This window comes from Vulpes lagopus, chromosome 13 (genome assembly GCF_018345385.1).
Source record: "Vulpes lagopus strain Blue_001 chromosome 13, ASM1834538v1, whole genome shotgun sequence".
Classification (NCBI taxonomy): domain Eukaryota; kingdom Metazoa; phylum Chordata; class Mammalia; order Carnivora; family Canidae; genus Vulpes; species Vulpes lagopus.
In genome coordinates, this window is record NC_054836.1 from 13,380,944 (window position 1) to 13,408,708 (window position 27,765).

General features: G+C 39.0%; 2 protein-coding genes across 4 annotated transcripts in view; one reads left to right on the forward strand and one right to left on the reverse strand.

Moving 5' to 3' along the window:
* Positions 1 to 27,765, forward strand: part of RUNDC3B (RUN domain containing 3B) — a 297,797-nt gene that overhangs the window by 36,057 nt on the left and 233,975 nt on the right. The window lies entirely within an intron of this gene.
* The window catches only part of ABCB1 (ATP binding cassette subfamily B member 1), a 95,674-nt gene that overhangs the window by 14,836 nt on the left and 53,073 nt on the right, over positions 1 to 27,765 (reverse strand). For all 3 annotated transcript variants that reach the window (XM_041728224.1, XM_041728225.1, XM_041728226.1), the window contains 9 exons: positions 25,155 to 25,316; positions 24,188 to 24,364; positions 23,093 to 23,239; positions 20,644 to 20,751; positions 16,903 to 16,980; positions 13,276 to 13,359; positions 6,609 to 6,812; positions 1,681 to 1,781; positions 273 to 413 (listed from right to left, as the gene is read on the reverse strand). In XM_041728224.1, coding sequence (XP_041584158.1) covers positions 273 to 413; positions 1,681 to 1,781; positions 6,609 to 6,812; positions 13,276 to 13,359; positions 16,903 to 16,980; positions 20,644 to 20,751; positions 23,093 to 23,239; positions 24,188 to 24,364; positions 25,155 to 25,316 — 1,202 coding nt within the window. The remainder of the gene's footprint in view (positions 1 to 272; positions 414 to 1,680; positions 1,782 to 6,608; positions 6,813 to 13,275; positions 13,360 to 16,902; positions 16,981 to 20,643; positions 20,752 to 23,092; positions 23,240 to 24,187; positions 24,365 to 25,154; positions 25,317 to 27,765) is intronic.

Genomic DNA, 27,765 nt, shown 5'->3' on the forward strand with positions numbered 1-27,765 from the left:
CACCACTGAGCCACAGATTCAGAAAGGTCAAATGTATGAATCAGCACTGGGGAGGAGGCCAGTCATTGATTCCCCAGAAGAAATGGGGTTACTTCAGTGATACTACACAGAGACTCAGGAAAAATTCCACCTTTGGAATAACCAGAATCATGAACCTTACAGTAAGGTTTTCTATCCAGGCATGAAGATGTTTACCTCAGTTTTATTTCTAGAGTTCGACAGCCAACATTTACAAGAGAACATCCAATATTTATGATGTACCCAATACTCACAAAAGAACATCCTGAAAGTTCATGAACTTATTTGCCACCAAGTAGGCACCAAACCGGAAACAGCCAGCATAGGAAAAATACATCATTGCCTGGGTGATAGAAAATGAGACCCCGAAGATGTGTGCTTTCCTCAAAGAGTTTCTGAAAAGAAGACATTACAAAACTTACTTGACTTTGATTTCTCAGTTCTTAAAACATAACCTGTGCTAAATCAGCAGGGGGGCATGGTGGGCAATCATGAGTTCAGTTTCCAAAAATATAAGTTTGGTCTGCATTTTTCTACTTGTGAAAATTTAGGACACTGCCTAATGGAGGATTAGCCACACCTCCAAGTGTTAGGGCAACTTAAAATAAGCTGAGGAAAACATGAAGAGCCTGTTAGGGGTTAATATAAATACAAGTGCCTTCCCTTTCTCCCCACTTTTGGGCATACAAAATATATGCACTCTTGAGTAAACATTCATTCAACACACATTCACCCAACATCTACAAGCTGCAAGGACCATGGTGCATGATGCAGAAGAATCAGTCGTGTTCTTGCCCTTGGGGACCCAGCAGTCAAGTTGACTATAATTATGCAATGAAGGAACACGACGAATACCATGTTAGGGAAAGAAAGGAGGAAGCCCTGAACTCTCTGGGGGATTTAGAGAAGGCTTCACAAGGCGTAACATTGGTGGGTTTTCTGAGCCACATTAACTGGGTGATGTAGAGGGATCAGGCTGGTGAGTAGGCACTGGGCCTCCCACCTCTGCTCCAACCATGTCAACTCTGTTTCTGTTTCATATATTGTATTTCAAATGAAAACATCTTCAGAAAAAAAGGCTCTACTATTATTTAAAAAAAACAGTTTGTAAATCCATCAATTAAATCCAGCTGTCTCCTTTCACCATATAAGAAACTGAGATTCAAAGAGGTTGGGCTTAAAAAAAAAAAAAAAAAAAGAGGTTGGGCTTACTTTTTAGAACCCTCACTGGATAAGTTCATTAAAGGAAATACAAAAGTTCTCCACTAGAAAACCTCAAGAGAGGAAGGAAAGTCATCCTCAAGAAGTACCACCTCCTCACCCAGGTCCCACAGATACATCTGATTTCATATTCCATAGAGAACTCATCCCCACTGAGAGCAAGTAATAGGGTCATTACCCAAGCTTGGCATTAGAGAGTCGTTCTCTATCTAACCTCTCCCCTCTGCTTCCCATCAGTTACTGCTCTTACAGGTTCTACCTTGGAGAGGTCAGGGTCTTGTGATTTCTCTCCTGGATAATTACAAGTGCTTCATGGTTGGTTCCCTTCTAATAGCTTCTCTGCTTGTTCCCCATCTTTTGGCCAAAGTAACCTTTCTGACAACGAATCTGGTGATGGATAAGCCTCCTCATAATCCCCTCCCACTCTTCAGTGGTTATTACCTGTATGGTACTTGCAAACTCTGTGCATACATGTATTCAAACTTCTGCTCCCGAGTCAAAGAAACAACAGTTCGGAAGTTTTCGATGGCTTCTGTAGCAATCTGTAACAAAGAGCCCCCAGGCACAAAGTGAATAGTGGTAATTAGTATGAAGTCCATAAAGAGATTAATAAAGTTAATTTTATTATTATATATTACTCATTATGACCTATGAGCTTCTTCACCATGAATAAGGAGACTAATTTATTAAATCAAATTTTAGATCTGGAAGGAAGATTGGCTAATTCAATTTCCTCTTTATAGAGAGAGAAGCTAAATCTTAAAAAGACAGGATACTTAGCTAAAGCTGCATAGCTTTACAGGGCCTTTTTTTTTTTTTTTTTAAACAGGGCTAAAATTCACCTGAGAGCTCAGTATTTTACATCTACATCGCAGTGATCTTTTTTCTATGGCATTTTAGGTTTATAGTTATTTTATATGTATTTTAAATGTGATGTTTATGTTTTTCTCTCTATAATTATCATTCTTGACAACTGAGGAATATTTGGGAAATACTTAGAAGATAAAAAAAACTAATAGAAAACTACATATATATTTTATATATTAGCTTACAAATTGTTTTTTTTTCTAAGCATATATGTACTTAAGAAAATTGGGACCAAAGTCTCTATTTGGCTTTTACATCAGTATTTTTTACCTTAACAAATATCAAGAGCATTTTCCAAGGTCATTAAATATACATTAAATAATGAGCTATTTAACAGGCCACATATCTTAGCCAGTAAAGCACTTCTTTATTGTTGAACAAGGTTTTCCATTCTCTTCCTATTAAAAATAATAATACTATGATAGACATCCTTACACATAAACTTCTGTCGAAAGTAAATTATTTTCTTAAGAGAAGGTCTTAAAAGTGAAATTACTAGGTCAAAGGGAATAAACTACTCTTTAAGGAACCTGGCACATATTATCAATGTATTTTCCAGAAAGTTTTTGTCACTCAGTTATTTTTTAACTGAATGCAATTTCCAACAAGTCTTTGTGATTAGTACAAATACATCCTTTTGGATTCTGGGTAAAAGATTCTGGAAAACATGAAAAATTCCAGTGTACAAAATGAGATGTCAGCCTGTATCAGCCATGGGACTAAATTATAAATTATAAATTATAAATCAATAACTAAGAGGAATCATACTTCTATGAAGATTTTCTTCCTTTCTCTGGCCTGTACACTGGTCAGAGCTGATTTTTTTTTTTTTTTAAGAACAGAAAGAGGGGTAGAGGGAAGAAGAGAATCTCAAGCAGACTCCACACCCAATGTGGAGCATGACATGGGGCTCTATTTCATAACACTGAGATCAAAATCTGAGCTAAATGATTTACAACTTAAAAAATCATAATCATGAAACCTCACTTATTCCTTACTAAATCCTATACAAATTACCTAACCTCAAAGGGAAAAGCAAATATTTGATACAACATAAGTCAGTTTTAAAGAGTAATACAAAGAGCTATTAGAAGAAAAACCAAAAAAAAAAAAAAAAGAAAAACAATATTATATATACTTAAAAACAAAAACTTATTTAAAAAGTAAAGTTAAAAATATTACACTCCGAAAAAAAAAAAAAAATATTACACTCCGACCCAATTAGGCCAAGAATATCAAACTATATTTACCCTAAACTACTGACAAAGATAGAAAAACATCCAGATTCATGTTAAAATATTTCATAAAAATCTGTACACACTATGAAAATAATATACATTCATTTTAGAAAATCCTAAAAGTACTGAAAACAAAAAGTTAGAAGAACAAATTCACCTCCAATCAAACCCCCACACAGTCCTTGTTCAGACCCGTGTTAGAAATATTTTCAATGATAATGCTCCCAACAGAAAGGTTTTTTTTGCTTTAGTAAGGAAATTCAACAAATTATAACAATGTCTGCTAAAAACAGATTTTACTGTAAATTTCAATGTGGTTTCTAGGAAAGATTTTCTGTGCACCATTTTCGAAGAGAAGTGTGTTTTGTTTCTGACTGGTCTATAAATGTGGTCACTTCATAGAGAGTGTCAACAGCCCACTACAAGTGAGTTTATGAGTCACAGACCTCATGTAGTGAGTAAAACAATACAGTAATCACTTCGCAATCATCTTTATCTTGCTTCACAATGAAGCAATTAGGAAAAGGCTTCATTAGTACTCTGTATCCTCAAAGCTTCATGTTCTCCAAGAGTTTTAAATAGAGACTCAGTAACCACTATGAGCAGAGAGAACTTCTTTAAATAAGATTTATTACTTATTTCAGGGAGAGAGAGAGAGCAGGAGGAGGGGCAGAAGGAGAGGGAGAGAGAGAATCTCAATCTGACTCCCTGCCCAGCACAGAGCCCAACTTGTGGCTCCATCTCATGAGCCATAGATCATATGACCCATGAGATCACCACCTGAGCCCAAACCAAGACTCAGATGCTCAACAGACTGAGTCACCTAGAAACTCCAAGGAAAGAGAATTTCTAATGTGGAAAGAGTAAATAGCATTGAGTTTCCTTCAGTAGCCATCATGAATTAAATAATTTTGAAGAAAGCAACATATATATTTTTTTCTAGAAAGAGAAAAATCCCTCCTGGTGCCTCTCTTTTTATCCCCAAATAAACTGATGTTTGCTTATGGCTTTTTTTCTGAAAGGGAAAAATCATCTATTTTATTAAGATGTTCATTAGTCAATAATAATGTGACAGAAATCTATGGAGCACAAGCAAGGTAGGGGCCATGAGCAGGCTGACAGCACACAATCCTGCTCTGGGATCCTGGGCCTGCTCTGTCCCTTTAAAGGCAAATCCACAGACATAGTCCTGTCCCCATGAAGCTTATGTCTTAGTAGGGAAGACAGACCATGAATCAATAAACAAAGAAATAGTAAAGAAACTTCAAGTGCTGAGAAGTGTCACAAATTATTTCAAGTTTTAAGAAAAGCCTCTCTGAAGAAATATTAATGCTGAGATCTGAATAATGTAAAGGAACCAGCCATGAAAAATCAGAGGGAGCCAACATGGAATGTTCCAGGAACTGAAAAAGGAAGCCCATGAAGCCAGAGAGGGGTAGGCATGGGAGAAAGTAGAGAAAGATGAGTTCACAGAAGTTGTTAGGGAGGCTGGGTCATGAAGAATCGTATAACCAGGGTAAAAAGTTGATCTTATTCCAAGTGTGATCAGAAGCCACTGGAGGGTTTTAAGTTGGTAACTGGTTAGCATGATCTTATTTGTGTTTGTAAGAGATCAGTGTGGCTTCTGTGAGAGGAATATAGAAAGCAGGTGGACAAGAAAGGAAGGAGTGGAAGTAGGGAGATCAGTTAGATTATTGCTGTGTGATTTGGGCAGGTTACCTGACTTCTCTGAACCTCAGGTTTTGTCATCTAACAGGCATAATCCAAAAGAGTTATTAAGAATATCAAATGAGAAAATGCATACAGAGCTCCTCTGTGATGCTGGCATATAATAAATAATAAATGGTAACCTGGGAATGATGAGCTTTGGGAGTTGATTTTCAAAATTACATGGACTGGATGATGCTGCAACCTCCACTTTCCCTACCTGCATTAGCCTGTCTCGTGAACCACCACTGAATCAGAGCATTTATTTCACCTACACCATTTGCTCAGTGAACCTGCCACATTCACACATAACCACGTGCATCGGCACCCTTTCCTTTGCCCCATGAGATACAACTCCAAGAGTCTTAAATCTGATGCACCACTTCAAAGGTGATAACCTATGGTGTGCAATGAATTACCTTATAACTATATCTTATAATTTGATCACTTTCTTCCAATAAATGACCTAAGGCTCCTTTCTGGTACATTTTGAACACCTCAGGAAATGATGATACTACGTTTTCTTTTTATACATGTTGTCCTATATTTTTCTATATTCTCATATGAAAAGCCAACACCAGAGGTGGGAAAAGAAAAAAACAAGACAGTACAATATTAAATGAAGTGACTGGTCACAGAACAGGTTCCCTGATAGGGGCTTCCTAGGTCCGTGCCCTGACTCTTGGGAACCTTGAAGGGTCCACTAATCAATGTATTCCTACTCAGTTTTGGGGGTCACTCATACTCTGACAATTTCTATTTCTGTATTGACAAAAATTATGTGATATCAGATTTGTTTGGCCATTAGCAGACTTCCCTGGGTCTTCACAGAGGCACAGCTTTGGATCTCCACTCTGAGGCTTATCAGTCTAAAGCACGGGGGTCATTACCCATCTTCAGCTGGAAAAAGAGTTAATGACAGAGCCTACCTTCAAGGTTACAATGAGGAAGTAAAGCTTTACCCAGGAAACACAGTAAATGCCATACAAGCATTTGTTTAAAAAACAACTACAACAACAAATAGACAAGTATGCAAGAAGAGAAGGAGAAGAAAGAAAAAAAAAGTAGTGGTAGCAGCAGCAATAGCAGTAGTAGGATAAAATTAAATAGAATTAAGATGCTAGCAGGAGGCATGATAAAAAAAGAAAGAGTGCTAATGATTTAACCCCTATAGAATAAATACCTTTAGGACTTTTCCATATTTTAATCCCCTTAATCATAACATCATATGTAATTAAATGGGACAACCCTCCTCAGTAAAGGAATGAATTTCAGCCTGCTTGCAGGGATGGGGGGTAGAGGATGTAGAGGAAGAGTGTAAAGACAATGGTTTGAAACTAGAAAAGCCTAATAAAATTAGTCATTGGCCTGTAGCCTCAGTATTTGTTTTGCTCCTTTTCTTCCATTTCCAATCTGCTGAACAAGTGTCAAGTGAGACTGCTTTGAGGAATAGTTATAACACCGTTCTCCAAGCATAGTAATAGTAGTGAGTAACAGAACAACACTGATTAGAATATTTTGCTCTATTAGATCAGCAGTGATATTTGGTTGACTCACCTTCCCAGCTCCTTCTAGTTCTTTCTTATCTTTCAGTGCTTGTCCAGACAACATTTTCATTTCAACAACTCCCGCTATTGCAATGATGGGTACAATTGCTAAGAGTAAAAGTGTTAATTGCCAGCCATAGATTAAGGATATAATAATGCCTGTCCCAAGATTTGCTATATTCTGGGTAATGACAGCAAGCCTGGAACCTATAGCCTACAAGAAAAAAAAAAAGAACAAATTACAGAAATGCTTTCATATTCTCTTTAAAAATCTATGCCTAGATTTTCTTCAGGATGATGACAATTCAGCTTCATGAAATTCTATTAATTATCTTCTCAGTTACAAAATAAAAATAAAAGGTTTACTAATAAGTTTATTTGGTTTCTAAAATGAAGATTTCAGAGTAAATCTTGAAAGTAAATACTGAAGACTTCAGAGTAAATACTGAAAGTAGAAGATCAATAATTCAGATCTAAATTACATATTTGTATCTCTTCAATTTTTTTTTAAAATCCATGCCCAGTGTGGAGCTCAATGCAGGGCTTGAACTCACAACCCTGAGAACAAGACCTGAGCTGAGATCAAGAGTCAAATGCTTAACCAAATGAGCCACCTAGTCACACCTCTATTATTATTATTATTATCATTCTTCTTCTTCTTCTTCTTCTTCTTCTTCTTCTTCTTCTTCTTCTTCTTCTTCCTCCTCCTCCTCCTCCTCTTCCTCCTCCTCCTCTTCCTCCTCTTCCTCCTCTTCCTCCTCTTCCTCTTCTCCTTCTTCTTCTTCTTCTTCTTCTTCTTCTTTTTTTTTTTTAAGGCAGTAAAACAAGGTGATGGCACAAAGCTCTGGAAAAGGGAGGGGACCTGAAAGGGTTGTCACCAGAGTTTCTAAGTTTAGGGGTTTTTTAGGCTTGCTTGGTGGGCTGTTTTAATTTGATTAACCCTCCATGTGCCTGTTATCCAGTCAGGTCTTTATCATTTATCTATCACATGGGAAAAGGTGGAAGGATCTCTTTTAATTTTTAATACAGAGAAGATTTTCATTAATCAATGAAACTATGATCACTAAAGCAATCTATTCAAATTAATAAAAGATAAAATAGTCCAACAGTGACACAGGAAATGTTGGCAATTTCCTATATTAGATGCATAGCTACTCATAAGTTGAACCTAATATTTGTCATTAAGAATATCCAAATATATCTTGGCCTATTTGAGATGTTTATTGTGTTTAATTTAACCTTCATTTGATGTGGAAAAACTACACAGAGCTGAAAGTTATGGAATTTAAGTTAGGATATTAAGCGGGCATCAGAGCCTTTAGTCTGAATGCTGGAGGGGGCCCGAAGCATGACTTTCAGTAGCATGCAGTGACTTCCAGTTCTAAAGCCAAAAGTCAAACTATATAGTCAATTCAGTCTACTACTCCACATTGTACTTCTCTATCTTAGAAACACCCAAGCCCTCAATCCATTCCAAATTCTTGCTCTGATCCCCAGATCTGGAAACGGCCCATGTTTTTTCTACTCACAAAGTTCTCTCTGTATGCATGGAGCCAGACTCAGGTAAAGATTATGATGGAGTAGAGTCCAGAATGGTCACTATCTCCTCTGTGACTTTGGACAAATTTCTCCCAACCCTCAAAATGAGAAAATATGTTGATTAATAACCAAAACTTCTCTCAGCCCTAAATTTTAGGATGGAATTCTTTATATTCCCCCTTCCCCATCACTCCAGTGTCAACCCTCTGCAATCATTCAACACCTATGTGATATAAACACTAGGCCGGTAATTAGGGGACAAGGGTATTGCAACTACCAGGAGCCTCTGTACATTAAATTCTATACCAGGATTTGTACCATACAGCATGAAAATGGAGCATTTCTTTTTATTTGATGCAGCCATTGGATTTCTATCAGAGGGATGCTTAACCAAATTTGACTTAAGCCAAAGAATCAAGTGGATTTCAATGCCAGCTCTTTGTATTGAACATTTTCAATCTGAAAGTCAAAGGTTACAAGCCAGAAAGAGTCTGTGGCATGGGGATGATGTAGATTGCTCCTGTTCTCAGAATCTACAAGTCCTACCCAGAACTCATTTCCCACAGCAACTGACTGAGAGAAGCCTCAGAACATCCCTCAAGCTCACAGCAGGTGAACCACTCTAGAACATTACTGTTCTTTATCCCAAAGACTAACACTCACGGTTCCACATCTATTCCTCATGCGGAATATGAGTCTAAAGTTCTGAGGATCACAGGCAATGGGACAGCAAAGATTAATAGTAGCATGGTAATTTTCATTTCAAAAAAGTAGAGCTGAGGGGAACCTGGGCGGCTCAGTGGTTGAACATCTGCCTTTAGCTCAGGTCTTGATCCCGGGATCTGGGATCGAGTCCCACATTGGGCTCCTTTCAGGGAGCCTGCTTTTCCCTCTGCCTATGTCTCTGCCTCTCTCTGTGTGTCTCTCATGAATAAATAAATAAATAAAATATTTTTTAAAAGTACAGCTGAGAGAAGATAACAATCCAAAAATCACAGCCCAAGCGTGAAACAGGGTCAGACAAAAATAGGCTAACACTTGAAATCCACCAAGACCCCTCATTACCTCTCCACCCTACCACACATTCAAGTAATTATATCTCACTTCCTCTTCTACTCATTTTTCTGCCCATTCTGCCTTGTTACTCCCTGCTCTGCTATTTATTTCCTCCTCCAAACATAACCATATTGCTTGAAATCTAATTTAAAACATTTGTGATACTGAAAAAAAAAAGCCTATTTCTTGAACTTCTTTCTGAAATTAGAAACATTTATAACATCATCTTTTCCTCAACCACCTTCTCCTCGGAAAAACATTTTTTAACTACACGGTGGCTTTTGATCTCTCTGCGGCTCTCATTTGCTTTTTTCCCCTGCAGAATTCTAGTCCTAATACCAAAATAAAACTTAAAAGCTCACCATTTCCCAGGTAAAATATTGAGATATATTTTCTCCTGATTTATTTCTAGCAGAATTATGTTGCTTACTTAAAAATACATCTGAGAACATGTTTCATTGACAATGAAGTTAAATATAAAGACCATTAAACCTAGACAAACATTATCACTAACTATATACACACAAACTTGAGTTAGCCCTGCCTTGGGTGGAATGATTTTTGACAGTACTGCTTACTTTGGATATTTTTAGATATAAAAAATTAGTTTCACTACTTCCCACCATGAAATAGACAGATGGAAGGGTATATACATGTATATATGAGTGTATATATGTACATGAATGTATATATGTGTATGTATACATATTTACACATCTCATACATACACCCCATCATAAACAGGTCAGCTGGTAGTATAAAGTGGATACAACTACACTGTCTCTGCTGATTTGTGGTAACAGCTATATTGGGCTTTTCAATTTGTGATGACACTCACAGCCCTACTTGCTTGCTCTGGCTTGGTCCTTCTCTATTAGCTGTTGTTCGAAGTTCTGGAAAACAGTTCTGACTTGATGGCTCACACACGGTGTGCAGGTGCCTGTGCTAGGAGGGCCATGCGAGTGCAGGTTTGAAGAAGCAAGTGAAAAGCACCTGGTCAACACCAGCAGGCAACCAGGGACTGCTGGAGTTCCTGCGAGTGGCCGAGGACCTCACAAGCAACAGTAGAGGGAGAGGGCTGACCACCCATGTGACAGATACAGGAAAGGAAGGGGGCTAAGGGCAGACCACAACCCCAGAGGGACCTCAGAGGAGGGGAGAAGAACTACCTGCGCATGATGCTCACACTACTCCTGCTCATGGTTCTGGCACCCAGGACTGAGTTTCCTCTAGGATGTGGCCTCCACACCAAATGGGCTATCGGCCGAGTGTATCTACGCAAGCATATCAGCGCACACGACCAGGTCTCCGTGAAAGGCCTACTAAAGTTATGGCAGCAAAGTTCAACTAGGAAAAACTGGATTCCAGAAATTTAAGTACACAATTTGTCCACACTGATTATGGTCCCCAAGAATGGCTTCTGAAGGGAGGGAGCAATATTGGATTGACCCCAAGCTCACTGGCTGATTCTCAATACAATTTATTATTATTATTTTATTTATTCATTTTTATAAGATTTTGTTTATTTATTCATGAGAGATATATAGAGAGAGGCAGAGACACAGACAGAAGGAAAAGCAGGCTCCCTGTGGGGAGCCCGATGTGAGGCTCAATCCCCGGATCACCACCTGGGTGGAAGGCAGCCGTCCAACTGCTGAGCCACCCAGGCGTCCTGCAGAAAGTCCTTTAATGATTTGTCCAATTGTGTTAGCTCTCTTTTCTCCTTCCTCATGATTCCACTCCCAACAGGTTTGTTCCTACCACTCCCTGGAAACAGTTCTTGTCAGCACCATAAGCACCTCTGTGCCATAAAATGTTCAGTCATCTTGTAAGCTCATTGGCGTGTTTGATATCCTAGACTGCTCCTCCTTAAAATGCTTTTTCCATGTTGTGTCTAGGACTCCCTCTCAGTTTTCTCTATGGGTCCATCCTCATAGCCCTGACCTCAGGGCCCAGGACTTGCTATGCTCTCTACCTACATACACTTCTTTAGCTCTCTCACTCAGTCTCATAGTTTCTAGGCCACCCATGCACTGAAAAATCTCCAAGTGTCTATTTCCAGACCAAACTTCTGTGTTCAACCCCAGACTTACACATCTCTCTGCCTTCTTGACATCTCCACTTGGACGTCTCACTGGGCATCTCAAACTTACCATGCTCCAAATAGAACTCTCAATTCTCCCTCAAATCTGTTCTTTCAACAGGCTCCCAGTTTCATTAAAAAGTGACTCCATTTCTTAAGTAATGCAGGTCAAAAATTGTGGAGACATTCTAAATCCCCATTATCTTCTACCCTATGTATAACCAACAGATTCTGTTGGCTAGATCTTCAGACTATGTCCTGGATCTGATTACTTTTTGTCACCTTCAGTATGAAGGTCTTCCAGTCTAAAACATTATCATCCCTCCCCTGATTTATGGCAAAAGAGACCCTGCCTCCACCCTTGCCTCCTTCAGCCTAGTCCTACAGCAGCCTTAAAAAATTTCAGATCACATCACTCCTGTATTCGAAACCCTGCAATGGTTTCCTGTCTATTTCCAGATATAATACTGATCTCAATTCTTATGACTCTTCCTTTCACTTACTTTACTCCCACCCTACTATCCTCTTTACTGTTTTGGGAACAGTTATGGAAATGCTTCTGCCTCAGGGCCTTAGCACTTGCCGATCTTTCTGTTTAGAACACTCCTCTCCACACATCTACAGGGTTAGTACCTTTCCCTCACTCAGGCCTCTTGTGTAACCACCATATCTTTGAGGCCTTCCTTATCTGATAACTAGAAAGCCCCTATCTATACATCCTGCTACCACTTATTTCCCACAGCACTTAATGACAATCTGACATACCATGTAGACATATAAGGCCAGGGTTGTTGTCTGTTTTGAGAAGTTCAAAGGTATTACAAGGAATGTATATTTGGCTCTGCTAGGTGCCATACGACTCAATCAAACCTCAATTTTTGTTGATTTGTTTGCTTTGAGTAAAGAAATCTATATGAAAACAATTCCTAAGACTTATAATTTTAAAACTCTGTGTGCTTTCATATTGATCACCTAATTTATTCTTACAGAAGCCCCATTTATTAATTTATTAAATAGAAGAAACTTTAATATAGAGCTACCTTAGAGAAAGACTAAAAGATAAAGATTAGTAAGGTTCAAGGGAGGGAAGGACATGGCAGAGATCATATGCTTTTTTTCAAATCCTATATCATCTCGTAGATTTTTGCCATCAGCAGTTGTAGTTGAAGAAGAAACTGTCACTTCCTCCACAAATCAAGACCTCGTTTCTAGTTATACCAATTAAAGAGAGTCATAAAGTAGTAAAATTTAAGCTTCATAACATCATAAAGCTGTTCCTTCTAACCACCGCTTTTTTAAATGTGTTTCTCATTTTTTTTCTTTTTTTCCCCTTATTTCTTTCAACCTGTTTTTATTTTATTTTTTTTTACACACAGAGAGTACATGCACCTGAACAGGGTGGGCGGGGAGACAGAGGAGGGAGAGAGAGAGAGAATGTTAAGCAGACTCCATGCCTGCCCAGTGCAGAGCCCAAAGTGGGGCTCTATCCACGACCCTGACAGCATGACCTGAGCCGAAATCAAGAGTCCAAAGCTTAACCGACTGAGCCACCCATGTGCCCCTCAACCTTATTTTCAGATTTTTTCCCTCTTCTCTCAACTGCAGTGCTCCTAAACATTTATACAGAAACTTTATGCATTCTTTTTTTCAGTAGCAATTACAGTTTTCTGTTGATTAACTGAACACAAAACAGACTGAAGATACATGATATGCTGCTGGTAAATACTTCTTTTTCTAAATAATTATCCTTCCATGTGTATCTTGTTAAAGCATGACTAACTAGTAAATAACAAAAGAAAGTCTATAAATCATGCATATACTATACAGTATGTAATGTTTAAATGGTTAACATTTTTGCTATAAGGCACATGATTGGTTGTGTGACATATTTATCTAATATTTTAATGATGATGAGAACACTTGTAATGAGAAAATTAATTTCATGCTGAGATCCAAAATGGCCAACTAAGACAAACACCAGCAGAACGAAGGCACATACCCCTTTAACTTGAGCCGCATCATTGGCAAGCCTGGTTGTCAATGCTCCAGTGGTGTTTTTAGGGTCATCAAACCAGCTGACATCCTGTGGCACAAAAAATGACTTTATTGTCTTAAAGCTTTATTTATAAGACCCTTAGTTTTGAGGGCAAGGACAGGGTCAGGTTGGTGATTACTTCTATCCCTTCATTTAGCACTCAGGATTTGACACTCAATAGACGAGAAAGGAACAGACGAATACAAAAATAATTTCTTTTGTTAAGATAATTTTTTCTCTCTCTTCTTCTCTGCCTTCTTTGATCCAAATGTGATTTTAAGTGTTGGATCTATACAACTGTGAACAAAAAAGAAAAAGTTGCTGCTTTCATGAAGCTTAGACTCTAGAGATGGATGCCACAAGTAAATAAATACATATTATGCCAGGTGGTAATAAATGCTATGAAGAAAAATAGAGCAGAGTAAGAGGGAAAAAGTGAAAAAAAGGCACAAAGAAGGCCTCTCTAATGTGATATTTGAGCAGAGATGTGAGGGAAGAGAATATCTGAGAGAAGGTGGAAACAGCTTGTGCAAAGGCCCTGAGGCAAAGGCATACTTGATCTATCCATGCATTTTCTTTTTTTTTTTTTTAATCCATGCATTTTCAAGAAAGCTTTAAGGGTTTTAAAAACCTTTGTATGAATTTATAAAAGTTGCCTCTTCTTTTGGACAGATTTCCACTCTCATTTGTCTCTCCTACTCCTTCCCTCTCTTATCCTTATGCAGTAAGCCATTGTGTACAGACTGTACAGTGGGAAAAGAGGGAAGCTGTAGGAGATGGGTCTGAGAGCGACAGGGACCACATCATTTATGACCTTAGAGGCAACTGTAAAGATTCCAGATTTTACCCTAAGGTATATGAGTAGCTGCCAGCAGGTTTTGGGTAGAGGCATGTGATTTAACTTATATTTCAGAAGGATTACCCTGGCTCTTGGAGGTGAAACTAATGGATTTGAATAAGAATGGGGGCAGTGAGACCAGTAAGGAGGCTATTGTAACATCACATGGAAAGAGAAGAGTCAAAAATGACCTTAAAGTTCTTAGCCTGAACAACAGGTACAATGGATATGTACCAGATATGATGGAAGACTAGGTAAGAAGTAAGCCCCATGGCGAGGGGAGACCAAAAGTTCAATTTTAGAAATGGGCATGAAATGCTACCTAGACATCCAAATAGAGAGGCTGAATAGGCAGTTTAGATAACTGTAGTTTAAGGCAGAATAAATGAAATGGGTTTAAAAAAATCAACAAAAGAAATCTAGATGAAAATTTAAGTTTAACATAAAATAGGATTTTTTATAAAGCCATTTACTATTTTTTTAATTTTTTAATTTAATTCAATTCAATTAATTAACATATATTATTAGCTTCAGAGGTAGAGTTCAGGGATTCATCAGTTGAATACAACACCCAGTGCTCATTACATCACATGCCCCCCTTAATGCCCATCACCCAGTTACCACATCCCCCCTTCCCCTCAGCAACCCTCAGTTTGTTTCCTATAGTTAAGAGTCTCCTATGGTTTGCCTCCCTCCCTGATTTCATCCCATTTTATTTTTTCCCTCCCTTCCCTATGATCCCTTGTTTTGTTTCTTAAATTTCACATATGAGTGAGATCATATACTAAATGGCTTTCTCTGATTGACTTATTTCACTCAGCATAATACCCTCTAGTTCCCTCCACCTTGTTGCAAATGACAAGATTTCATTTTTTTGATGGTTGAGTAGTATTCCATTGGAGATATATACATACCACATCTTTATTCATTCATCTGTCATGGGACATCTGGGTTCTTTCCATAGTTTGGCTATTGCGGACATTGTTGCTATGAACATTGGGGTGCAGGTGTCCCTTCAGATCACTATGCTTGCATCTTTGGGTAAATACCCAGTAGTGAAACTGCTGGATCCTATGGTAGTTATATTTTTAGCTTTTTGAGGAACCTCCACACAGTTTCCCAGAGTGGCTGTACCAGCTTGCATCCCCACCAGCAGTGTAAGAGGCTTCCCCTTTCTCCACATCCTTGCCAATGTTTGTTGTTTCCTGACTAGTTAATTTTAGCCATTCTGACTGGTGTGAGGTTGTATCTCATTGTGGTTTTGATTTGTATTTCCCTGATGCTGAGTGATGTTGAGCAATTTTTCATGTGGCTGTTGGCCATTTGTCCATTTACTTTTTTAAATACATAAATACTAAAAAGATTTTGAGTTTGAAGTACGAATTTATATCTGTAATAAAAGTAATTGTGGTCTTGTTATCTGCACTGGTGATTTGCAATTAAAACAATATCTACCATGGTTTCCCAAAATATTTAAGAAAAATGAAAGTGTATAAGTTATTCTAGTATGTATCCCCTTGCCTTTTAAAACTGTGTGTTTGAGTTCCTCTTCCACTGGCATGTAACTTCCTTGAAGACAGGGACTACTAATGTTTGAATGTCTGACAATACTTTGTATTACAGCTCTGAAAGAGAAGGTCCTCCATATGTATGTACCAGACTTAATAATTTATGGAGAGGTCATTACACAAACCATCCCCTCAGCTCCCAAAGTATAATGTATCCAGGAGTCGGCCTGGGGACTGGTAGGGTAATGAGGAATTTGGCTCTGGACCTAGATCAGCCTCGGTCCTAAATGGAATCTCAGTTACAAATACGATTTGACTGAGAGTCCTAGGACAGGGCCCCCATCAAATAGTGCTCTGTTACTCATTCAGTTCAGTCCTGGCTCTGTCAGTCACTGACTAGCAATTCCCATAAATATGCTTCTTTTTAAGTAATGGTGGCACAGGTGGGAGAGGATTGAGGAACCAAAGACAGCCAAAATATGTGAACGTCATCTAGAAATCCTAATGGAGCAAACTGAAGCTTCTCAACTAGCATTTGGCACTCTTGGCACATCCAGGGCATCCTTCTGGATCCTCATTTTATTCACTGGCAAGCGACCAGTGATTTTAAAATAGAGAGTTATAAAGTCATATACAAAATTTCCAGGATTGTTAAAGAAACTTTGCCTTTGAACTGGGCTGCTTTGGGTTACATTCCCAGAAGCTCCCTCCCCCTTTTCCTAGAAAACATTCACATGAGCCTGTTGTTAGGGTTTTGAAGGTATGAAATCTAAGAGGCATTCCATTAAGCCATTATCAGCTTGTTACACTGTGACTTGGATTACTGTATCAGTCTAACCCCAGCAAAGAAATTGGGCAGTGGCGATCTACTTTGATTTGTGAAAAGAAAGGGTGTAGGGAGCATCTCTTGGTGGGAAGAAACATGAATGTCTTGGGTTTCCCAGGGGAAAGAAGGAAAGAGAGAAAGGGATGAGGGGTACCGCCTACATTGCCTCCAATTGCCAAGACAAAGGCTGGAGGTGAATCTGCTCTGGGGACTCTCTATGGGAATCCCATTCCCTGTCCCACCCACAGCAGCCGACAGCCAGAAGGACCTCTGACCCAGACCTGAGGGGTTGTCCAGTCACATATCTGAGGGGAGACCAACATGGGAGCTTGATCTGAGTAACCTGACAGCACTCCCACTACGTGAGACCATGGGCACAAGCAGGGAGTTCTGCACGGCCCAATCCTCAACAGACATACCTGTCTCAGCATGGATCTGAAAACCATGTATCGAAGCCGCTTAGTGAGGATCTCCCCAGCTTTGCCAAATGTGAAGCCCTGTGAATGAGAACATACCACAAGAAAGGAGACTTGTCAGAGACCCAGCCACTGATTACACAAAAGGAGGGAGACCTGATGTCCCTGCTAAGAGGACAAAATCAGAAAGCCAGATGTCAGGGTTGGCTATGTTCCAGTGACCATGTACTATGGTACATACCACATTGGCAGCATAGCCAGGGTGGCCCAGTTTTTAGATCATCACTGCTATTCCATAGTTACTGGCAGGCTGATCAGGGATTTATTAGTAAGTGTGTTTCTTTGTTCCTATTCCTATTCCTGCTTACTTCTCCCAGTGAACCAGGGTATATCATTCAGAAAACTGAGGTTGTTTCCAAGACAGGAGCACTCGAAGCAGGGTGGTTGTATTACATATCACTTTGAAAATGCAGAAGGATGCTTTTACTAAAATACCAAGACCTGAGGTGTAATCCGGGAAAACAGAAATATTTAGCCACCCTAGCCATAAAGGATGCAGGGAACAAAGATATCAAATTCCTAGTTTCCAAGTTAAAAAAACCAAAGTCCAGGAGCAAAATAGGCTGGGGAAGAAGGCTGACCAAGAAAGAATGCTATACATTGCCCCTCTGCTTCCCCCCAAGGATATAACCTTCTGTGTCTGAGAGGAGGGAGGAGTTACTCTGAGAAATAAGGAGTCTGGTATGAGTTTGTGGCCATGTGGGGTCACATCTGGGGAGAAAGGGCAACAGAACCTTCATCCCAATGGGTGTGGGGATACAGGACTAGGAGGAGGCAGTGCTTCCCCATCTTCTGGAGCTCCAGGAAATGGCAGTCTATGGATAAGGCCTGCCACACAATGGCATGGGGAAAGTAGAGCAGAAATGGCCCATGGTGCATCAGAAGAGGAGAAGCTCCAATAACAGTTCAATTCCCTGCAGAATCAGAGATGTGGAAAGGGCAGTTCTATCTCCTTTGTGTCCCCAACTGTGGAGATTACTGAGAGAGGGAAGAAACGGAGGCAAAGAGCACAAGTGAAGAAAGAGCCAATTCTTCCAACTGGTTCTGATAAAGGCAGACAGCCAGATGGGACCATGTAACTGAAGGCCTCAGGCCCTACCAGGTGCCAGCAGGCAGCAGGCAGCCACATAATGTCCACAGACCATCACCCTGTACCCCTCTGCTAACACAGACACTGATCTAGGAGAGGAAGGAAAGGGAGAAACCCTATATTAATAGAATTAAAGCCTGAAATTACTAAAACAATATACTTAGAAATGGCCAGATTAAGGTTTCTGCTACTACACTGAACGAAATGTGAAATATCTGGCTCACTACAGGAATATTACTGTTATTTTTGTTGAGACCCTGCTGTTGTTACGTGCTTATTCTGAACCGGTAGTTTATATAAATTACATAAACATATATGTATATACATATGACAACTCTCTTAGTGATGGAAGAATGTCATCCTATGACAACCATATAATCATCACTTTACAAAAGCCACTGAGGTTTAAGGAGGCTGCTAAGTTGCCAGAGGACACACCTGTAAGATGTTAGAGATGGAACCCGAATCTAGGTCTATGAGAATCTTAACTGGAATGGGAACCCAGCGTCCAAAATTTTTCACCTACAGAGCTCCCCCCTTTTGTTTCTAAATGAGAGGCCGGGCATTCCGTTGTATACATAGACCACATCCTCTTTATCCATTCATCTTTCAAGGGACACTGAGGCTCCTTCCACAGTTTAGCTGCTGTGGACATTGCTGCTATAAGCATTGGGGTGCAGGTGTCCTGCCATTTCACTGCTTTTGTATCTCTGGGGTAAATCCCCAGCAGTACAACTGCTAGGTCATAGGGCAGTTCTATTTTTAACTCTTTGAGGAACCTCCACACAGTTTTCCAGAGTGGCTGCACCAGTTCACATTCCCACCAACAGTGCAAGAGGGTTCCCCTTTCTCCGCATCCTCTCCAACATTTGTTGTTTCCTGTCTTGTTAATTTTCACCATTCTCACTGGTGTGAGGTGGTATCTTATTGTGGTTTTGATTTGTATTTCCCTGATGGCCAGTGATGCGGAGCATTTTCTCATGTGCTTGTTGGCCATGTCCATGTCTTCCTCTGTGAGATTTCTGTTCATGTCTTTTGCCCATTTCATGATTGGATTGGTTGCTTCTTTGCTGTTGAGTTTAATAAGTTCTTTATAGATCTTGGAAACTACCCTTTCTGATTATGGAACACTTCACATTCAAAGCTTCAAGGCCCCTGGGGAAAAAGTGGGGTCTATGGCATGTGTTCTTTTATAGGCTTTGCGTCAGGAAGAAAGGTTTTGAAGTCTTTGATCCTTCAAGTACACTTAAATTTATATGAAAGCAAATATTTCTAGGAGCTGTGTTCACTGTTCTTCATGAGCTGGTCAAAGAGGAGTCTCATGTCCTTGCTCCCCAGCTGGGGCTGAGGAGAGAATGGTCCTTATCAGTAATCTTCTCTCAAGAAAATGACCTTGGCAGTGACCTCGGCTCCCTCGCCTGTGAGGACGCACGTGCCCAGGGCAGCAGAGGGTGCAGTAACACATGGCTGCTCCTCAGCTTGGCTCCAAGGGTGCGCCAGACGATGCTGGACAGCCGCCTGGCCCCTGCTCCAACACTCCTCCCCAGTCATGGAAAAGGCATATGACATTGGTCACATTATTTTAATCATCAAGAGGAAGGTACTGATATTCCTACTTTACAGATGAGGAAATTGAGGCTTAGTTTAAATTATTTCTTCATCCTAAACCACAAAATTAAGAACAGGTGCAACTCATACTCAAACCATGTCTAACATCAAAACCAACACTGCCTTACCATACTAGACTTTTAGAACACTTAATTTCTTTGCAATTCTCTTCCAGCCAAATGATTTGCATGCTGTAAAATCTGACTCCTCACAAATGTGTCTATAGTTTCTGTTTAAAGACTGACGTTCTTCCATCATTAAAAAGTTTCTTCTTCCTTTATCAAAAGTTGAATGATAAACTCTTCAAACTTTTTTTTTTTTACATCAGTGTGACTTGCTTACAGTGTTTTGCTTTTGTTGTTTTCAGGACATACCAAGACATTTTTGAGTACTGTAACTGACTGGCAGTACTTATATCCAACCTTATGGCCAGGGTTCCTCTGAATTCCATGTTTGACTCCCAGCTTTCATTTTCAATCATTGTATTAGATCAAACACCCTCTTCCCTCTGATTTCACTAACGTTTCATTTAGGGGAGGTGTTGGTGGGGAAGAGAAGGTAAGTATGTGCTCCAGTGGAAGCAAAATGTCTTTGTTTTTAAAATATTTTTATTTTTTAATATTATTTATTTACTTATCTATTTCTCTATTTATTTATTTATTTTTGAGAGAGAGATAGCACAGTGTGAGCCAAGGGGAGGGGCAGAGGAAAAGGGAGAGAAAGAGAGAATCTTAAGCAGGTTCTATGCCCAGCACAGAACCTGACTCAGGGCTCTATCCCATGACCCTGAGCCCAAATCAAGAGTCAGATGCTTCATCAACTGAGCCACCCAGGTGCATCAAAACATTTTTGTTTTAAATAGGTCAAAGAAACTTGGTTCCCAGTAGACCAGTTAATAGAGAAAATTACATAGATGTTTAGAAATTTCTCCAGCTGAATAAGGATGCATTCCCCAAAATGGATAAAGTAAAAATGTAGACACTTACCTGGAGGAAAAATGTAATAAAAGAAATAATTCCAAGGACTAGAAACAATACAGAAAACATGTTACTATTCTGTCGTTTTGTTTCAGGATCCTCATTTCGGGTAAAGATCTGTTAAGAAAATATTTAAAGGTTTCAGTTCAAAGACTAAAGAAGTCTTTCTGGGTCTGACCCACTTCCCATCAAGCACAATATTTGGGAGTCAAGATAGGCTTAGCATAATGGAAGTCAGGGCTGGTTTCCCTAATGCCAAACCTAAAGATGTGTGTACTCTGCCTTCCTTATGGGCCAAGAATGGGTCTATCATTTCTAAAGGGACCTACTCCTTTCACTGTGCATACTCTCTCTTGCAATAACAAGTACCATAGAGGCCACATCAACTATATAAAGTAGAAACAAGAATAAAGACTGCCCTCCTAAAAAAAAAAAAAAAAAGACTGTCCTCCTCCTATTTGAGTGGGAAACTACATTGTATGGCAATTTATTGTTTTACAATTTGGACATTTCAAGCTGGAGACAAATTTGCTGATGCTGTTTTGGTAAACCAGAGAGAGGTAGTCATTTACTCAGCCCAGGCCTTTGGCAAGAAAGGAGCTTCAATGAGCCAGTCTTTTTTGTAGGATGGCCAGTTAGATAGCCAGCCGACCTAGTACCATACTTGGAGATCTTTCCAGTGATGGGAAGAACGCTAATAGGATGTCTTGGGCTTAGAGAACACAAATAACTACTTCATAGGGAAAGAAAACAAGCAACTCCCTTCATAGTGTGCCAAAATTGTCTTATAACAGAGCTACATTCCTAACCCAACCCAGTAAACTTTATCCTTTGTACATGGGGGAAAAAGGCCTTTTAAAGGAGATTTTTCTTAGTTATTTTAACCAAAAAATAGCTAACAATCTGTGAGCTCTTATTCTGTGAGAACTATTATTCTCGTATTCAAATTCACGTATACTATTCCTTTATCCTCACAGTTACCTCCTAAGGTTTATCATTGTCACCACCTTACACAGAGGCACAGAGAAATTAATTAACTCATCTAAGGTAACAGCCAGCCAAGTGATGACCCAAAGATATAAACCTGAAGAATCTAACTCAGAGCCCACGACCTTAAACCCTGTGTTACAAACCTTCAATGAGGCAGATGACTAGTTTCCTAACCAATATTTAGGAGTCAATGTGCTGGATCATTTGCTTCTAGACTTACTGTTACATTAAGAACAAAGAAAATATAAAATCCTTAGGCTGAGTTTTTGTTACATACGGCCAAACCTATTCCTAACTAGTCCACTTCTTTTTTTTTTTTCTTTTCCTGATGATGCCACTGTCTACCTCCCTGCCTATAAACAAATGTCAGAACAGGGATGAGTTCCCTGTGGACCACCAACTAAATGTTTATATAAAGCTTTGATGGAATAGTGCCATGTTCATCTGTTTCTGCACTGTATGGGCACTTTTGTGCTACAACAGTAGAGCTAAATGTTTGCAGCAGAGACCATATGGACTTCAAAATCTAAACTGTTTACTCTCTTACCCTTTATAGAAAAAGCCGGCTAACCCCTGTCCTAGAACATATGCTCCATGCTATCAGACACTTTGTCTCCTTCTTGGTGTTTTGTTTTGTTTTGTTTTTGTTTTTGTTTTGTTTTGTTTTTACTGCCTGGAACAGTATGTGGCACAGAAGCAGTCACTGCAAAAATATTTCTTGAATACATTAAACATATGGATACTAACCAGAAAGAAGTTAGCCAGGCATGGGTAGACCTGAATACTTATATATTTTTTGGTATATCAAAAGTCAATGTTTGGCCTCTTTCATGTAGGGATCAACTTCTTTCTCTGTCATATTTTCAGTAGTTATGGCAAGGGTATCCTCAGCTTGATATCTGAACACCAACCGCTAAACAGAGAGCATTCCTGCCTGGGTTGTAGCTTTATTGCTAAAAATGCCATCATTTAAAAACAGGCACAACCACCATATGTCAACCTTTCAGAAGCTATTCCTTTTTGTTTTCATCTTAACAAGTGGGATGGACATCTCAGCAGAGGCAGCATGAGAGGCCTGCCCACATCCTAACAAGTGTGTACATCACAGGACAGCTCTGTCTCAAGTCAGCCTGACAAGCACACCAAGACCTCTCTCTGCACACCAGTGATATGACTTTTCATGATGTTTACTCAGAGCCCTGGGACGGCAGGCAAGAGATGCTCACCTAGGCAGGTTTATGGCCTATTACAGGGACCTGGGCCCTAAGACAGCCACAAACTACAAGCACAAAGGAAGCCTTGAAAAATTCACCTTCCTATCAGACCTACATCTTCAAATTGTGGAGTTTCATAGGAAGGTACATACTTTTCGTGGCTTATGAATAAAAACAGCTCATTGTTTACTCAGGAGTCACAATTTTTTTTTAGGAGTCACAATTAAATCCAAAAAAAGGACATAAATTCTTACCCCTATAATCCTTGAAAATATTATTGAAAATGCTGGTTGCAGGCCTCCGTTTATAATAGCACAAAATATACCAACCACAAAATAAGGCCATTCAGTTGAATTCAGCTTCAGAATCCTCCAGAAGGATACTGGAGGTACATTCTCATTCTGGAAAACAAAAGATTACAATAGGCTAGTTAGAAGAAGAACTGATACTTTTAATCAATTTAATGATGCACAGTCCTTCAATATGTACAAAAACTTTTAAATGAAGATGTTTTATTCCTATTTTCTTATGAATTGATGGCTATTTAATTTTTTTATTTGATTTTATTTTTTAAAAGATTCTATTTATTTATTCATGTGAGACAGAGAGAGACAGAGACACAGGCAGAGGGAGAAGCAGGCTCCATGCAGTGAGCCTGATGCAAGACTTGATCCCAGGACCCCGAGGTCACGACCTGAGCCTAAGGCAGATGCTCAACCACTGAGCCATCCAGATGCCCTGGCTATTTACTTTTTTAAAATGTGCTGACAGATTCTATTATATTGTTCCCTTATATTTTAAGAAATCAATGATGTTTCCATAAACATTTAATAATTACCTGACATTTAGAACATGACAAGAGTATTTACAAGTAGGGATAAAAGGATAGAACTGTCCATGTTTGAAGACTCATTAGAATCTCTTTACCTTATAGGGGCACCTGGGTGGCTCTGTCAGTTAAGCATCCAACTCTCGATTTTGGCTCAGGTCATCATCTCAGGGCTATGAGATCGAGCCCCCATGTCAGGCTCCATCTCAGAAGGGAGTCTGCTTCTCCCTCTCCCTTTCCCACTGTCCCTCCCCTGCTCACACATATACACACTCTCTCTCCCTCAAATAAATAAATTTTTTAAAAAATCTCTTTACATTATAAATTCTAATTCTAAAATTCTTGTTTTATAAGTTCTCATTCATAAATGGTAATCGGAGTCTAAAATGTTGAGATTTTGGTGTGTGGAATATTTAGGGGGATAGGACAGGAGGATTCTGAGTAACTCTTGTTCCTACTCCTGCCACCCCAGGGCTAGCCCAGAAGGAGGACTGAAGACATAACTACATCCTCTCCGTACCAAGTCCTCTTTTGTACCAAGCTTTCTGTCTTGGCCTTGTGGTGCATGTATACTCCTGCGAGTTGATCTTCTTTTTATTAAACTGGACCCTGAATCTTTTGGAGACATTTCCGAGGCATCACTTTCACTTTTGGATTCACCAGTGGCATTTTCTAACTCAATTTCATTTCCTCTTGTCTAAAATAAACAAGAAATAAACATAAGCAGGTTAGGCTCAGAAAACAAATGAAAATTTTCAAGGAAAGTGGTAATTTACATCACTGTAGGAAAGGATAAAGCTAAACTTCTGGGCAGGGGTGTTGTGTGTAAATATGTGATATATTTGAAAATTAAAACCAGTGAAGGGGGATTACCACTGAATATGCTGAAATAATATGACATCCTGTCCTTGTATCTTACGCTCATAGGACTTTTTGTGGGTGTCTGGGCTCAATAATATTTGCTTTGGACCAGTGCTATCAACAGAAACCCATATTTGTCATTTAAAATTTTCTCAGTAGCCACATTTAAAAAGGCAAGAGATCAATCCATTTTTACTATGTATTTTATTTAACCTAATAGATCTAAAATATTAGCATTTCAACATGTAATCAATATAAAAACATACTGAGATAGTTTATATTCTTTTTTTGGTACCACATCTTTGGAATCTGGAATGCATTTTCTACTTAAAACACTTCAGTTCAGAATAACTACCACTGACGTGCTCAATAGCCATATGAGGCTAGTGGCTACTACAGTGGATAGATTACCTTTAAATCTTTTTAAACTTTTAATTTTCTCTAATTAGCCTTCTTTATTTTCCTTCCTTTTAAATGAGAAGAAAAATATGGTCTGAATTCCCCAAGTATTCTTCTCACTTATCAAGATAATCAACACAAAAAGTAACGTTTATTTATAGTACTAAACGCGCAAAATTAGTTTATACCTGAGATACTTGAGGAAAATTCTGGAGTTGGACTATTACCTGCATTGTGACAAGTTTGAAGTAAATGCCCTTTTCTTTCATGAGTTCATCATGATTTCCTTTCTCCACAATGACTCCATCATCAAAACCAGCGATGACATCGGCATTACGAACTGTAGACAAACGATGAGCTATCACAATGGTGGTCCGGCCTTTTCTGGCCTAAAGAGAGAAAAATTAGGTTTTTGAAAATGTGTACAATTATATGCAAAAGTTCATCCAATTTATGTTTACTGAACACTAGTGCTCTGAATATTGCAAAACCATCTAAACTATAAAAGGTAGTCTCTGGCTTAATAAATGTATAGTCAATTGATAATGGCTTAAAATGATGTTTTATTATAATAAATATTACCACAAATATTATAGTTACCTATTAATGTTAAGTAAGCTTCTAAGAATTTTACTTAACCTCTATCAGCCCAAGTTTATAATAATAATCAGGGGCTTATACAAAATAAAAAATGCTACAGTCCATGCACTGGCCAATCAGAGCAGACACAGGCCAGTGTGTGGTACTGGTACGGACTAGATAGCACCTGTCTGGGGATTCACAGTGTCCCATCTCACAGAACTTCTGGATAATTAATATAGACAATAAATGTGAGGCAGCAAAGTCCATTGTTACTGCCACATTGATCTGAACTCAAATCTTAGTTCTGCCATTTATGAATTGTGCAATTTTATCTAAATCTTTTAACCTGTGTGAGGCTCAGTTCATTCACACATAAAATGGAGATAATATTAATACTCATTTCTTAGAGTAGCTGTGATAACTAAATAATATAATTACAAAGCGCTATGATTTTATATATATATATATATATATATATATATATATATATATTACTAGTTCCTAGGTAGAAGCGTTATTAAAAGACTGAAGAGCTATGCAAATGATTTTAAATACCCATTGTCATTTTTGTTTTAATATGGAACAGAGGTTAACAGAGTTTAATATGGAACAAGAACTTGTCTGAGATTTCTTTCACCTCTATAACTTTCCCCAGGGCTTATGACTTTTGTGACTTTGTATTTCTCTCCAGGAACTAGAAATAAAATTTTCAAACTGACAAGATGTATTAAGATCAATATAAAAAAGAGAAGTGGAAAACTGACAAGAAAAAAACAATACATATAGAAAAATTAGGTGGTAGCAACTAGAAGGTAGAGAAGATAATCGATCAGTTCTTTGGATGTCTTTAAGGAAAGGGGGCATGTGGAATTATCCTTCCAAAATTTACATTGTAAAGGAAAAGTATTTTTAAATAGTTAATATATATATTTTGGGGGGCAGGTTGGAGGGGCAGAGGGAGAGGAGGAGAGAGAATCTTAAATACACTCCATGCCCAGTGCAGAGCCCTATACAGAACTTGATCTCAAAACCCTGGGATCATGACCCGAACTGAAATCAAGATTGAGATGCTTAACCAACTGAACCACTCAGGTGCACCTAAAGAATAAGCATATTTTTTACAAAAGATTTTATTTGTATATTTGACTGAGAGATAGAGCCAGAGAGCATAAGTGGAGGGAATGGTAGAGGGAGAGGGAGAAAGCAGGCTTCCCACTGAGCAGGGAGCCCAACACAGGGCTCGATCCCAGTACCCTGGGATCATAACCTGAGCTGAGGGCAGATGCTTAACTGACAGCCACCCCAAGAATAAGTATTTTTAATGCAACTTTTAAAAATCATTTTTATTTATAATTTAATACATACTTCCATTGTGGAATAATAAGAAAACACAGACATATAATTACAGATAAGCAAAATGAAGGGAGAAATAGCAGCCACAATCCCATCTGCCTCTATTGTGATTCATTCAATTTTTAGTAACCTGCTTTTCTCTCCCTCAATAATCCATTAAACACATTGACAGGATGTTTAAAGGAACATCCAGTATTGTTTTGTTACTAGAGAAGGGGAGAGCTGGAAGAAATATGAGTTCATCTTTGACTTCTACTGTGATACTTCTATACAGGGCACTTCTGGGTTAAAAGGTCTTTACATTCTGAAGAGGAAGAAGGCAATGGAGTAGGAGGACCCTAAGCTCCTCTCCTCACACAAACACAACTAGATAACTATCATATCATCCTAGAAATTGACGTGAAGACTGATAGAATAAATTCTACAACTAAGAAAAGAGAAGAGCCACACTGACAAAGGTAGGAAGTGAGAAGATGTGGTTTAGGGGGAAAAGGTCACAGGAGCTGCAGTGGGGAGGGAGCCTTGGTTATGGAGAAGGGCATGAGAGAGAGACAGAGAGAGAGAGAGAGAGAGAGAGAGAGAGAGAGAGCACACACAGGGAATGGGCAAGGAGAATGTTTCCCCAAAGCCATTGGCTTGGAAAAGAAGATGGACAGAATTTTGCAAGTTCTTGCAACCATTAGGGCTTAAAGCCTAGAGCTTTAAAGGTCAATTGCCTTGGCTGGGACAAAGCTTGGAGGGCACTGTGCTGGTCCTGGAGAGAAGGCAGACAAATAACCTGGGGGTGGATAGTGTAGAAATAGTGATCTGAAAAATGCCTGGGGGGATATTATGCACTCTTCTCAAAGCATATCCCAGAGACTCCACTTTGGGAACAGGGGAGCTGGCCAGTACCATTTCTCT